General features: G+C 34.5%; 1 protein-coding gene across 1 annotated transcript in view; it reads right to left on the bottom strand.

Annotated features, from left to right (window-relative positions):
• Positions 1-807: 807 nt before the first annotated feature.
• The window catches only part of CNTLN (centlein), a 181752-nt gene continuing 166699 nt past the window's right edge, over positions 808-15860 (bottom strand). Inside the window, 5 exon segments of the mRNA XM_072922859.1 lie at positions 808-1540; positions 9057-9061; positions 9354-9426; positions 10683-10801; positions 10804-10867. Of these exon segments, the coding sequence (XP_072778960.1) occupies positions 1439-1540; positions 9057-9061; positions 9354-9426; positions 10683-10801; positions 10804-10867 (363 nt within the window). The 3' untranslated portion in view covers positions 808-1438.

The following is a 15860-nucleotide window of genomic DNA, read 5'->3' as shown; positions in this document are numbered from 1 at the left end:
CTGGAATTACTGAACAAAATTAAAGCATAGTTTCCACATGTCTTGATGGATTTATCTTGTTTAATTGTTGTTGTCATTGTTTCATTGGCATTGGAGTCCATGTAAATTTTTAGCTTCTGTAAAACCTGAGGCAAAAAATCCCAACAGCTCTGTTTTATTTGCATGTGGGTGATATTCTTTTGCTTACTTGAAAGTATCATCACACAATTTCATATGATGGCCATTATTTCTTGCATTTATCAACCATTCCTAAAGATCTGGCAGGTTTTTTTTATACAGGGATAGTTTTATACAGTCTTAATTTACCAGTGTAGTTGGAGTATGTTTGCATTGTTTTCTCTAATCCAAATAAAAATTCTCTCAAGCCTCTGTGTTCACCAGGTGCAACTGACCATGATTATATGCCAGGAAACACTGGACTGACATGCAGAAAACCTCTGTTTCATGCTTCATTTAAGTGAATTTAGTCCAAATAGATCTTTATTCTGATTCCCCACCCAATATGGATAATGATATCTGTTGTAAAACAACTTAATTTACGTAAATTAGACATATATAAGAGCTAAACATTATTAACACATGAACTCAGAAACATGTGTCTTGGTTTTTTGTCAGTTAGGTTTGTCCATAGGAATTCAAACTCTAATATCAAAAATGTGATGAAGCAGCAATTATTTGTTAGTAGTGCCAAAGAAATCTTGGTGGAAATAACTGGCTAAAATTCTACACTACTTCCCCAAGGCAAGTGAGAGCTTGCAGCTACTTGTTAGCTGAGAAAGAACTGGATCTACTAGTGAAAAAAAAACATAATAGAAAAAACTTTATTTTATTGAATTTTTAAATACATTGCACACGTTATGCTCCAGTATGCTCAGAGGAGAGCACAGCTTTTCCTGTATTACTCCACACAGAATATTTTTATTCTACAATAATTTATTTTTTCTAACATAAAAGCATATATTTTTATGTAGCATATATATAAAGATGTGTTTTACAAAGAAGCTAAAAGAAATTAGCTATTCAAAAATCACAGTGATATTCCCAGTTCCTTTATAAATCCTACTTCTACTATTCTGATAGTACAATCAGATGTTATTTGGCTGTTTCTTATTCTTTTAAAATTGTATAAATATGTGTTAGTCATAACAAAGACATCCTCTCTCTACAAAGCCTGCACATGTGTTCACTGCCAATGCATTTAAAGGAAAATAATTTTGAGCTTTGCATTGATTTGCAGCAATTTTTCTCTTCAGGAATCAAATACCACACTGCTTTCTAATAGGAATTTAATTAATTCCTCTTGTTCAACAATTAATTAGTTCATGGTTTCTGTGTATGTATTGAACATGCATATTGACAGCTCTTTATGAGAGGGGGAAAAACATGAGGAAACAGCACACATTTTAGTCACACTTTGCAAATATGAATAGTGGCAATATCATACAGTGTACATCATGAGGGAACTGTACTCTTCTACAAATTTCTTCTTTACATTTAATTTTTCCACTACAGCATCCATTAAGTATGAGGTAAAAGGAAAGTGAAAAAGAAACAGAGTAAGAAAAATTATCATTAAACTTTATTTTTTTCATGTGAAATACATTTATTAAATATCTTTAAACTATCAGATTTCACTTAGTTCTGACAACTACCACACACACATTTCTGATCTTTAAAGTTCATCTGCCTGGTTAGAGTCTGAAAATTTGCTCTCTATCATAAAAATGATAAAAGAGCAGTGTAAAATGAAAAAAGATAAACTCCTTATTGAACAATTCATGCTTTACTGACCATGTTAATGATGTAAACTGCAGTACCAGCATCTCTGTCATTTATCTTCAATCAGATGATCAATAAAAGGTTACAGTCACCTCTAGGGCATGCAGAAATGGTAGTGAATGAGTGTAAGTTCACTATTCTCAGGAGGATGAGACAGAACTACACGTATAATTTTCAATGCTGTAGCAAATTGCCTTAGACTCACACACAAAACCTTGTAAATAATTAAACAACAACAAACAACCTAAAATACCCAAAACCAAACAAGAACAAAACCCCAAAACAAACAAAACCACAAAAAACAACTCTCAAAGCAAAGTAAAATCCCAAACCTCCAACTGCATTAATTGTAATATGACACAAATGTCTGCTTCTCTTAAACAGGATACCAAAAATTTTAGTGACATGTCTACAGAGAAAAATTAAAACCTCTTTTAACTTATCTGATATGAAAGATGTATTTGCACAACCTATGTCTTCAAAGGAGATTTGGTATATTTTTGTGTTATCACTTTAATGCCTGAAGAGGTTTTCTTTCAAAGTTCTGGTGTATCAGTGCACTGTTTGCTTGGAAGCATTTTTAGAAGTGGTACAGAAGAGTGTTGTGGCAGTATCCATCCCTCTGGCCAGTGCTGTGCCAGAGGAGAACAGGACAGTTTTCCTTTGCTGTTGAAAAGTCTCTATCAGCTTCACAGAACTCTACCAGCTTTCTGAACACATGGTGAGACCAGTGGTGAGTGAGGGGTCAGTACTACATGAAAAGTAACAGCTCATTCAGAAGGAGACATAATTCCACCAGAAATAAATAAGGTAAAATAAAGAATCTGGTGGAACAAGCTGCTGGCCAACCATAATTTTCTGCTTTTCACAACTTCAGTTCAAAGCAACACTTTTCTATCTAGAACTCCTGTATAGTTCCACACTTCAGTATTGCTGCTCTAGTTTCATTTTTTTACTTCTCTATGCCATCTGAAAGAGAAAATTGTATGGTCTTTATGCCAGATAGAGTAGTGCTGGTTTCCTAAATAGACATGAATCAAAAATTATAAAAGAAACAAATAAAAACCCCAGATATAAAGCACATCAAATACAAAATGTTACATTTGAACTGATATAGAGACACAAATCTATATACTGTTATTTATAATTTCAAACATGGCAGAAAAAAAAATCCAAAAAAGGAAAATCTTGTTTATAGAAGGCATGTACTGTGAAAAGATAATATGGCATCCTAAGTGCTGCTCAACAGTCACTTTGTAGTTACAGAAAAAGGACAACAATATGTATTGTTTCCTTTTGCTACAGGAAAGGGGGTTTTCAAGGGCTGGTGCTTTTTAGCCAGACATGTCTCCATCTGTCATAAATAACTTAGGTGTGTGGTAAGAAATTTCTAGAAGACATGTACACCTGTCAGCTTTCTCTTGTGCTCTATTGTGAAGACTTTTGGGGGAATAGAGGGCTCAAATTCACTGAGCACAAATCTATTCAGTGTAATATAAGACATAATCTTATCTGAAATTCTGTGACACTCACTTGCTACTATGCTTTGAAAATATTGACTCCAGCACCCTGCTCCCTCTAATTTCTCTCCCTTTTTTCCTAAGTATGTTTATTATGAGAACACTGTACCATTACCTCACAGTCTTTAATTCTTCTTGCCTGACTTGACTACATCCATTTCTGATACATTTTACCTCCTTAATGCCATGACTGAGATGAATGGCTTTTTATTGATGTCTCTGGCTGGTATCATTCTAACTACATTTTACTTGCTGCTCACTTCTCTCTGTGGCTTCTATGTTATAGCAAAGTGATCTTTCAAGAACTCTTACCATTCAAGTGATTCATTTAAATCCAGAGCATTTGAAAGTGGAACATTATGTCATTCTTTCAACATTTGTTGGTTTCAGAGAAAGTGCTGTATGTTTCTCTCTGGTTTTCTTTCCTTGCAGACACCCAGAACTGAATGATCTCTACAGCCTTAATCTTTAATAGAAGCTTGTCGGATTTACTTCTAATGACGACTCTGTAACTATCCTGGGAAACCTCCCTTTACACTTCTCCCCAGAACTTCACAACTACTGAAGCAATCTCTACTCTAAAGCATTCATCCCAGCTTCAAAACCTGCCATATGCTTGGGAAGTGCTTTGCAAGTTCAGTGAGTGCCAAGCGCACACCTAAGGAGTGAAAGCTTGTTTTTACCACTGATCATGAGATATTTTAATGCAGAATGATACTTGTTTTCAGATTTTTTACAATTATCTATTCCACAACCCACTAAACGTTAATTGTGGTGGTCCTATATCAGTACACTATGGTAGCCTTTAACAGAAGTAGTATTGAATTGATTCATATGATTTTACAACATCTGAATGTGCAAACTACATCTGGATTAAAAGAATTTTATTTATTTGAGTTCCCAGATTTACAAATATCTTCTTTGATAGTAGGATGCATATGAATGAAAGGCATATTTCTTACACAACTTACCAGACAGGTATCTTGGTGTATGGATACCTGTAAGGTAACGTGATCCTAAAGAGTCTGAAATAGTGACCGTTAATTTTCCTTCTATCACCTATTTATTCTGACTCTAAATTTGCTTATTTTGGAGATCCCTTCTATAATAAAAACAACCTAATAATATTTATTGATGTTAAACCACATGACTGAGCCTCTGTCAGCACAAGTGCATAAATATACAGCAATCTGCCAGTGGAAAGTATTATAAAGAATGCAAGGCAATGTTTTTTTCCAAAGAGACACAGCATCTCCATTTGCAGAGTGTAGGATTACTTCAGCTTCTGTTTCACAAAGACTAAAATGTGTTAGCATAAACATAAAAGTATTTAGGTTTTGGAACATACAAATTAGTGGTTACAACTATTTCACATCTTCCCATATGGATCATCAGTACAATACATTTTCTCAACAAAATACTATTCAAACACACTGCAGAGCTGCCGTAGATTGAATTAAGTGAACAACAAAAAATAATGTGAAATAAAATTAGGCACTAAGACCAATAACTAAAACATCCTAAAATCACTAAAAACTAAAATTCAAAATAAATTTTAAAAAAAGCTTCACTGTATTACTGTTTTTTGTCTTACTCGTTGCTCTTATTCTGCCTCATGGCAGCTGCATATACATCATTATATAAATATATATGTGCCTTTTATCCTGAGTGACCGAGCCAATTTCTCCTTGATTTCAATTTAGGACAAGTGATATAATGTAGGGGTTTTTTTTGTGCATGAGATAAAACATAGATTTATACCATAATGCATAGTCAGTACACAGGACTAGGCTCTTATTCTCATAATGAGAAGAAAAGTCATGACCTGGCATCAGCGCTAATGGTGCCCAAAATGTGGTTCAGACTGTGCCGGTGCTGCTTTTTAAGGTGCAGTACTGGAAACACCTGGTGACGGTGTCAGTGGTGATTGTGCACAGGTGTTTGTACATGGGTGAATAGATGTTCCTGGGTGTGAGTTGTTCAATGACACACATAGACTGCAGAGAGACTAACGAAAGCAAAGCAGGTGAGTTACATGCCAAGAGATTAGAAAGGAAACAACTGTGGCCATTAATGTCCATTCCCAGATGACAGCAACAGAAATATGCCTTTAGAAGCCAGTGCAAATCCTAAAAAGTGGTTGGGGAAAATCCTAACTTATGATTAGTGAATATACTGTTCTAAACCCTATTCTAGAGATGTGTTATACAAAGAGTGCCGACAGAATAGAGGAAAGGGAGCTTTTCTGAAAGTTTTCATTATTGGAATATGACTTTTAGACTCATAATGAAGTCACGTGAGAAAAGATTTTATTAGGCAGCTTTGTTAGTGTGAGATGTCATATCCCAAGGAGTGCATGAGGAGGGAGGAAAGGCAAGTGCTGCTGTAAAAACTTAGGCAGATTATTTGCATTTTATTAAAAAATAAATCTTGGAGACTTCAGGCAGTAATCTGGGCTACCTACCATACTGTGGCACACACAAAATTATTAAGATTTTTCTGAGATGGTGTGCCTTACAATAAGTCACAGTAAATGAAAGCCAAGGGTAGTAAAAGAAATCATGTTTAAGTTACATGAGAAGAAGTCATGTATTGGCTTAGCCATAAGTTTCCTATGATGGGGAAAAAACTCAAAAAGGTTGCTTTTGTTTGAGTTTTAGGGGAAGTGTTTAGGATATAAGAAGAGATTGCTACTGTAAAGAGCCAGACTCAATTAATAAGACATAAACACTCATATGTGAGGGATAAAGTGGGTAAAAGCCTCATCACTTGCCTTGCAGGATGTAAATACACATATACATTGAGATAATCATACTTATTTCCCCCTAAATAAAATAAAACACTAAAAGCTTAAACACCTGTAACATGAGACTTCTCCCAAACCCAAACAGTAATGTGTAATTAGTCTGATACCTCTACACATGTGCAGGTAGCAGGTATTTTTGTGCAGTCATGTGAAAACTCTCTGCAAACAGGTTCTTCACAGGCCAAAGAACCTTTTCTTTTTATCCCAGTGTCAGTTATTGAGATGATTTATTTTTATTATTTCGTTCTTTAGTGAGAACAATCTAGTGTTACTGTATAAATACAGAGACAACAGATTAAAACCCCACTTCCTGGTCATTCAAGACATAGATTTAGACAACTAGTAATTTTTACCAGCTCTGCTGAGTTTATAATATGACTGTACTTTCCTATTACATTATTCTTTTTTACATAACAACATCACTATGCAGACATGTCTCTTAAATCATAAGCCTCTTAGTAGTGGTCTAGTTTCTTGACATAGTGGTTGATAAAACAAGGACACAAACTCTAACTGGTATCTGTGATTTTCAGGAATGCAAGAGTATTTACCACTAAAATATTAATAATTTTGTAAAGCTGACAGATATGAGACTTTTCCAAGTCCATAAGAGTATGGAAAATAAAGGTACAGATGAAGTGAAAACAGAGTTGTGGCATCCTTTATCCTTTATTACACTTTAGGGGAATCTATAAAATGACAGTAAAAAGCAACTAGTGCTTCATTCAGTCCCCCCAAAAATTCTAGTGCAGCAGTAAAATGGCGTATGCCAGTAATAAAAATAAAATGTCTATGACATTTTAAATGTTATCATACTGTCACAGTCGAATAAAATTAGCTTGAAGAATGATCTGAAGGGATATGATGCAGTTCATTATGTATAACAGCAATAGCAGCAGTTTCCCAGTGTTCATAAAGGTTTCTCCATTAAATTTACCTCCAGTCAATAATTAGGAGTCCACAAATAAACCTAGGCAATTAAATCAATACTGCTGGGCAATTATGTTTCAAAGTCCTGGCTCAATGGCACAAAAAGACACTATATCAAACTGCAATATTAAGTGATCTGATGCAATTTTCCACTGAACGTTTACTCAGAAAATCAGAAAAGGGCAATCCTGCATCTTTGTTCAGGACGCAAATGGGTAGCACAGTTTGCCAACACGTAACACTTAGCAGGCTGTCTCTTATGAGCAAAACCCTGCAGAAAGCTTACATTTCAACATGGGCTTTAGTTTGCTGATCAGAAATATTACCAAAGCTTACTAAAAGAAACCACAAGCAAACTCTGCAAGATATGACTAAAGCGTTTTAAAAGGCACAGAGCTGTTCCATGAGCTGCTCTCAAATACAGATGAAGAAATCTTAACTGTTTCCATCTATATGCCTTAGCATGGACAGAAATGAAAAGCAGAGCTGGCTGCTCCCCAAAACCACTATAATCCTCTTGCAATTCTACAATGGTCTGCTAGCCAAAAATTACTTCTACCCTCAGTGTTTCTTCTGAGGAACCCCACAAGATGGAGCAAAAATCACAGAAAATCACTATTAACTTGTACACAAACATTCATGGCTAAGAACAATGAGATCTTCTATCCTTATATAACATTTGCAATCTTAATATACCTGGTTTGATTCAACAATTCCTTCAATCTCCATACCCTGGTTTTTGCTGCCTGTCTATAGCAGATGAAGAAAAGTGATACAATTCTGCTTAATATTTTTTAGCTATTTACCAAATAACAATGAAAAACGGAACAAGAAGTCTTCATTGTATTTTATGGATCTGATTCATTATTTGGAGCCCATAATATGAACAGAATCTTGAAATGTATATATTTTTTAAAAATATATAAAATTAAGGCAATTAAGTCAATATAAATAATTGTGCTTTTAATGCTGAGTTTCATGTAGCATTATGAGGTTTAATTAAAATGCCTTTTTTTTTGACAAAGCCAGTAAAAGCACACTGATATTTCTATTTCCTCTGCTGCAGCAATTAAGCAGTCTTCAAGGTTTGATAGTGAAAGAGGGAAAATCTATCATTTCTTAGGAACCTGGTCACAAGAATACAATCTCAACACAAAAGTTATTGATGGTTAAATACATAAATTCTGTGTCTGTTTCTTTAAAAGGGCTTTCAAAATATTTTCAATCATTCATATTCTTAACTACTACTTCACTAATGGATCCATGCTAGTGAATATGCATTATGCAGTGGATTTACAATCAAGTTTTATTTCTTTCCAGACATCAGCTGCCCATCATTTAAATAAAAGAGAAAACTAAAAATGTAACAGAAAAGTTTTAAGAGTCAGGATATGTTGTCAGTGATGTCCAAACAAAAGCTGACTATGGGTAGAAAAGCTGGGCTCTCACCTGCCAATAAACTGCCCTTGATCACTTACAAGAGGGGAGCATCCCAGCAGACTCTGTGTGTATTAAAAAAAAAGACTTGAAAGAGAAGAAAAAGTATCACACAGGTCACAGCAGCAGTCTCAATGGACCCCTCAGGGATTTCTGCTAGTCTCAGACTTGTCATCCTCTATGCAGCTTTCCTCTCTGCCCAGAAAATGTCGATAGGAAAATGTTTGAGGGGCCTCTGGTGGAAATTTTTTCATTCTTTCTGCATTGACAGGATGCCAAATCAATATTTACTTCCCACTAACAAGCTGCTCGAGGTCTCAGTAGAAAATATTGTAGAGAATGCGAGAAGACACGATAATAAACAGCTGTCTGGCTATGAGGAAAACATGAATTGACTGGAAACAGGTCCACAGTAAAAGGTCACAGAAACCCATGAACTCCTCAGGTGTCCATAACAACTAGTAACTTTAAAGGCACATAAAAAAAAGTCTCTTTTTCCTAAGAGGTATGAGAGAACAGATAATTTTTACTCTAGAAAGCATTATACAGTGTTTCAATAATTCAATTAACACATTTGCCAAGATCTGTGCTGGTTTTCTCTTGAATTGTTTTACTGGTTAGGTTAGCTTAAGTTAGCTGTTAAGTTAGCTATCACAAATCCTTGATTAACATCTCTTCAGTTTTACACAGTAACTCTGATTTTAAGAGAAATACAAAGGAAATGCCACAAAACAAGGACTTCACATTGCTCATCACAGTATAGTTTGAGACCATCAACGGCACCATAATTACAAATACAATGTATTAATTAAAACCTAAAAACACATAGCTAATCAAAGCAGAAAGTTATAATTCATCGTGGGATTATATTAATTGAACACCTTCAAGAAGTTTCTGTATATGCTGTAGCCATTCTTTATCTTTTTCAAATTCCACTTTCGTTTCTGCTGTTTCCTATAAAGAAAAACATCAGGAACAAAAAGGGAAATGTGTAACTGGGTATACGTTAAATACAGAGTATGTGGAAATTGGAATCACATTTGCAAAATTAGTTTTCTGAAGCATAATCATCAAGTATCAGTGCTCTATTAAAATTTTAAACCTACCCTTGTCTGTTCATGCCTCTAGAAATAGCATAGCATGTTCTTTTCATATGAATATAGAGGCATATGTGTAATCTATGTCTAAATTTTATGAGTTTAATAAATGTTTCTGAGTCTGCGCACTGATAGAATATGTAGTGTATGTGTAGTGTAAATTCATCTCCTACCTAATAAATTTGTTCTATATTTATAGTTAAGTATGTTTTTGTGTTTTACACATATATTCACAGTGACTAAAAAAAAAAGATACAGGATGTAGAAATTACTTTGAGAATGAGATAAGTTTGGAACAATTCTGTCAAAGTGAATCGCTTTATAGGATTGTATAAATGTAAGTAAAAATGGCAGGGATCAGCCCATTTTATTAGTATTCATGAGTGTAATCTCTATCAGTGCATACACATACCATGCACTGTTGTTTCACCAACAGGACACCATCCTTTTTGTGGCTGCTTTAATATAAACCAAAGTCATCACCAGAGTACTGCTACAGGCCAATAATGGCCAGCTCCTAGACACTTGCTAAAGTAACTGTACAGGCTTTTTCACATATTATTTGATCAGGACTAAATAAATCTGGATAAGAAACCCCATCACTGCATCTATTTAATAGAGTGATTTGATGAAACACTATCAAATATTTCATAGTAAAATGTATGATAGAATCAACAAAAAAGGTAATGAATTCACACAGAAACCATCTGTCTACCAGAAATACCTTTAATAGGTATCACAATTCATGGAGGAAGTATAACAAAATCAATCTGGCACAGCAAGACACACTCTAATTTTGTTTTCTTTAATGCAGAAGTCTATTTAAAACATACAATCATGCCAAATAGCCTCACAGTATAGGAAAATATGGAATACTATCTCTACATACACATGCTCAAAGCAGTATGTGTATATTTATGCATGCTGTAAGTCTTGCCACCTTATGAATATCTGACCTGACCTTTTCATTCAGATTAAATCCTTCTTGATTTCTGTGCTGTATCTTGCACAATGAAATTTCAGTTGTTACCTGCAAATCCTTTCCTTCAAGGAGGATATAGTCAGCATCTTCTCATCTTTGCTTTTTTTACTGAAGTCCTTGTAATAACTTACCTGATCATCTCCTTCTTGTAGTATTTCGTAAAGATCAGTTGTTTAAACATTAAGGATAGACGTTGCTAACTGACGACTCTTTTGGGAAAGGCCCTTTTTGCATGCTTTCATTTCTCCATTTTTTTTGCCAGTTTGATTTTTGTTCTCAGCTCTTGTACACTATGATGTAACTCTCCAGTTAGAGTCTAGAAGAGATAAGCAAAAAATACGCTACTGTCATTTTTTTTTTAATAGTGCAAACAAGATGGAAAAAACAGTATCATTTAGATTAAGCTCCTTTAGATGGGAATTATCTTTATTCTGTATTATTGGTTCAACAGGATACGTGCTGGAATATTAAATAACATGCTACTTAGAACACAAAACATGAATTAATACAATAAACCAAAATGTTTTTTAAATGTACATAATGTTTTGGAATGTCTTCAGGAGAGTAACAATTCCTATAGTGCCATCATTAGTAAGACAAAGCAGCTTCCACAGAATCAAAATCTTTTCCTGACCCAGTCTAACAAAAATGTTCTTGAAATAAGAACATGTCAGGCTTCATTGTGGTCAAATAGAATGCCTTTTTTTTTTTTTTTTTTTTAAGCTTATTGACATTCTCTGCATGCAGAAACACCAATATACCTTTTTATTCAAAACTTGAAATTTTGTTTCCCACCAGGTGAGGCTTACTTAAAACTGTCCTGGCTACCAAGCTCCTATCTTACCTATTTCTTAAGTTCTTTGGTTCAATGAAATAACACTCAACATAGTGTAATTCATCAGTTTTATAACTGAAGTAAGTTTGGTTTAATATTTATATAACTATGACAAAAAGATTTCATCAAAATCTGAGCAAGACAATTTTATTTAAAAATTGTTGACTAACAAACAAGAGTACTAATCAATTTTCAGAAGATTCTCCTAGAATATTCAACTTCCATGACTCAAGTAGAACAGTGATTGTCAACACAAACACCATGGCTGAGTTAAAAATGAGCAAAGAAGGTTTTCTTTTGATCATCCTAGTGACGCTCATCTTATTAAGATACATCTCAACAGTAGGTGATCAGCTGCTCTTTTTCTACAGAATACCTTCATTTCATAGAAACTGACTACAGGATTATGAAGCCCGTTTATTTGCATTTTGGGTAAAGTATTCTACAGCCTCTAGTGTATCTGAAACAGTCATTAGAGAGCATTTGCTAATACATTTCAATAAAGCAGACTCATCCAATTCCAAGATTTTTTTTTCCTACCACTTCCCAACTTAAGATTTTTTTTTTCCTACCACTTCCCAACTTAACATTTTTCTGTATTTAATAAAATTTAATCATTAAAAGTACCCTACAAGTCTAGGGAGAGGAGGTACAGTGAAATTTGTCCAATTTTTTGATTCAAGTGTGGGTCCCTTCATCCACAGAATTTCCAACAAACTATTTCGGACATAAACCTATCTGAAAGTGCAGAGCTGAGAGGAACAAAGAAACTTGAAATGTAATGGGCAGGGACTTATGGCAACATGAACTAAGCTCATAGAAGGAAATAGACTAAGAGAAGAGGGAACCCCAAAAAGAAACACACACACTATGAAAAAAAAAATACAGTTAAATCACATGTTTTTGTAGCATTTGAAATGGTCTAACAGTAAATTGGCTCTTGCAACATATAGGAGATGTATTTGACAATGGAAAAATAAGTTCAACCCTACTTTTTCAATCAAATTGAATCAGCTTCCCATGTTTTAAAAAGAGATCTCGCTAAGGCATAAGGAATCACTCTAGAAGATGCAAAGGGAAATGTAAATTAAAGGAACAAAATAGCAAGAAAATTACCTGCAAAGCCACTTGGAAAGGCTACAAAAAATTACAAAAAAACAAAAACAGACAAAAAAGCCCATGATAATAAGCAATGTTAAACATTTCCTCGATTGCCTTAGAAAACACAGAAAAATTGCCAGGCAATAGTCATTTTACATTATTACATAAATGTTATTGGTGTATTGAAATTCCAAAAGAAGTTAATGATGAATGAACAAGCTGATAGCAGTAGTGGAACTTCTGCTACTTCTGCTACTGCAGCTTCAGTGTGATTGTCTTTTAGTCCACGGTTCTAGAAATGAAGGTGCCAGAAAGAAAGTTATCAGAAAGACACTGAAGAATCTATAGCATCAATTTTTAAAAAGAAATAAAAAATTGAGGAAAAAAAAAAGTAAAAAGCAAGTTTAAACAAAAATCACAGAAAGAGAAAATTACAACTAATAGATTTTATTATGCAAGCATACACTTTATATATAATCACAGCAGATCATTCATATGGAGAATTTGCACTTCAATTCCTCTGTCCCTTGAGCAGTTCAAATACACTAAAGCATATGAAAAGCACAAAGCATATGTGAAAAATAAGGCTATTTTATGGACATTAAAACTAGACTCTGAGAGAATAGCTATTTTTGAACCTCCCTCCTTCATGTTATTGATATAATGATTTGATATCAATTTTATCACTAAATAAGTGCCTTGAAAATTATAGTATTCCTGCAGTTTTAGGTATCTTTTTTCTTCTGTTATTTTCTCATCCATCATATGCTAATATATTAATGGGCTAAATTGTTTAGTTATTAGTGATTTAATTTATATATCAGTTCATGCTCCAATATAGATATATTCAGTCTCAAGGCACACAGCTTTCAGAAACTGAAAGACCCATTTCCAAACTCAAAAGTACAATGACTCAAGAGTTAAACGACACAGGTTTTGCTGATGAGTGTGCTGAAGGCAGTATAACATTGTTCTGTGATTAAGAACAATTCTGGAGATTAAGAACAATTCAATTCAATGATTTGAATTGAAGACTCAATTAAGAACAAAAATATTCTGGAGCTAGGTGTAGAATTTTGAACTAAAATATTTACCTCTGTGTGTTTCAAAACTATTTTTTTTTAACTAATAAGCATATGTAGTGATGCAAGCCACCTAAAATGAAATCAGTGCAGTACATTACTTCTGTGCTACACTGATTTATAACAATGCCTTTATTAATACCAGTAATACTAGGATTTGAGATTTTATCTTTGGTTACTTTCTTTCGCTGTCAAATGTATAGGGTATTTTGTTAGCAAAGCCATTTTCCTAACTTAGATGTTACCATCAGAGTTATTCCTGTGGGACACACTTTGCCACTACCAGCCAACTAGAATAGGAATTCTTGATTAATTCCTGAAACGAATCTATACCTTGTCAGACCAGTGCAACTACCACTGATCTGACAAGAAAAAAAGAAGCTTAAAATTCTAACAAAATTACCTTAAAGTTCCTAGTCTTTTTTAATCATTAACAACTGTTGAATTACCAACCAACTCCATATCATTTCTATAATATACATTACAGATGTTGGGCTACAAATAATTCTGAGGTATCTCCATTATAAGCCTTTTTACTTTATTTTCACTACTTCAAATATTCATTCTTAAGAATATATTGTTTTCAAATTTGGCCGCGGAATATAACCACTTCTTAGAACTGCATATTTTGCCAGTTTTGAGACGTAAAAAGACAAAGGTCTTCTTTCAACTAGAAGGACATATTTAAACACTCAAGGAAGCCTTGGTGGCACAAAGACCCTGACAGCACACTATTAATAAAGCCTCCACATCCCAAAACACGGACACTAGTTGATACTGGAATTAACACAATTTGATCAATGGCGCTAAGTAATGTTGTATGACCAAGGCAACGCCAAAAATTTTTCCTGTAATTACCATGTTAATTTACATAATATTTTTGTTTGTAGCATTGTAAAACTTAATGATCCCAAGACAAATTCTGATGCTAGCTAGCACTATACCTACGTACAGGCAGACTTCAGTCTTGCACTGCTGCAGATCTCGTGTCAGAGGCCATAGCTCATGAGTCATGGATAATTTAAAGTTTTACTGTATTTTGTACTATAGTAATAACAGTGTGCTGCATCTGGCTGAGATAACAGAATAATCAAAGTTGGGAGAGACCTTCAAAATTGCCTAGTTTTTAATCACAGTGGTCAAATTAAGGTTCAGTTTAGCTTTGGCTCTTCTAATTTTCTGTCCACATACTTGACAAAATCTTCATAGTTCCCCCAAATTACCTGTTCATCCTTTCAGAGATGCTACACTCTTTTGTTGTCACAAGTTCAATCCTAAGGTCTCTGTTAAACCAGAACAGTATTTTTCTTGCTGGCTTATCTTACAGCACAAATGGAGATGTAGTTAATTGTCTTCCAACATCTTCTAAGGTGCAGTGTTTGGGATTTGTAAGTAAACCCGTGCTGATAACATACCAGCCATTGCTAAGCAGCATGGGCACAGTGTCAGGGTCATTTGTTTCTCGTGCTGCCACCTGGGCATGTGGGCTTGGGATGCACACAATGGGGAGAGGGAACCCAGCTGAGATAGACAGCTGGCCCCAAGTGACCAAAGGGACATTTCCCACATACACCACTTAACAACAAAATCTAAAGGAGGTGGTGATCTGTTTGCTCAGAGACTGGCTAGGCATTGATCTACATTCCTTGGGGGATTTAGTCTTCTTTCATTCCTTCATTAAACTGTCCTTACCAACACACAAGTACACAGGTTTTCTCACTTTTGCATGTCCTATTCTTTTCCCAGTCCTACTGGGGCAAGGAGCAAGTCCCTGTCAACAAAGAAATATGTGGTGTTTAGCTGCTGGCCAACCGCCACAGCTGTTGGCCAACTAACCACAAACACATAGGAGAATATAATACAAGAACAATTTTATATGTAGTATTGTGTGTGTAGTTCGATATGGAGATGTCCTTAGATACAAGTAATGTGTTCTTAGAAACTCACTTGTTTTGTTGGTTATAAAAGTATATGCATATAATTCAAAGTGTTAAACCAAAAATGAAGTGGAAAATCTTTTCTGAAAAAGGCTAGTTTCCTAGAGAGTCAAAAGCATTATTGAAGATGTCTGTAAATAACAAGAGCTAAATTTCAGAGAACTAAACACTGAACTGAACATTGAGCTAAAGAACTCTACTTTTGTGGTGGAATATTTCTTGCTGGCCTAAAGTTATGCTGCAAAAAGGCTGAGAAATATTACAACCTCAAATACCTAATAATCAACAAAACAAAACAGAATGAATAGACAAAATTACACAAAAAGATGATGTCATACACCATTTTAGCAGCTG

The sequence above is a fragment of the Taeniopygia guttata genome, chromosome Z (assembly GCF_048771995.1).
Source record: "Taeniopygia guttata chromosome Z, bTaeGut7.mat, whole genome shotgun sequence".
Lineage (NCBI taxonomy): Eukaryota > Metazoa > Chordata > Aves > Passeriformes > Estrildidae > Taeniopygia > Taeniopygia guttata.
This window is presented reverse-complemented; position numbering and strand designations above follow the sequence as displayed.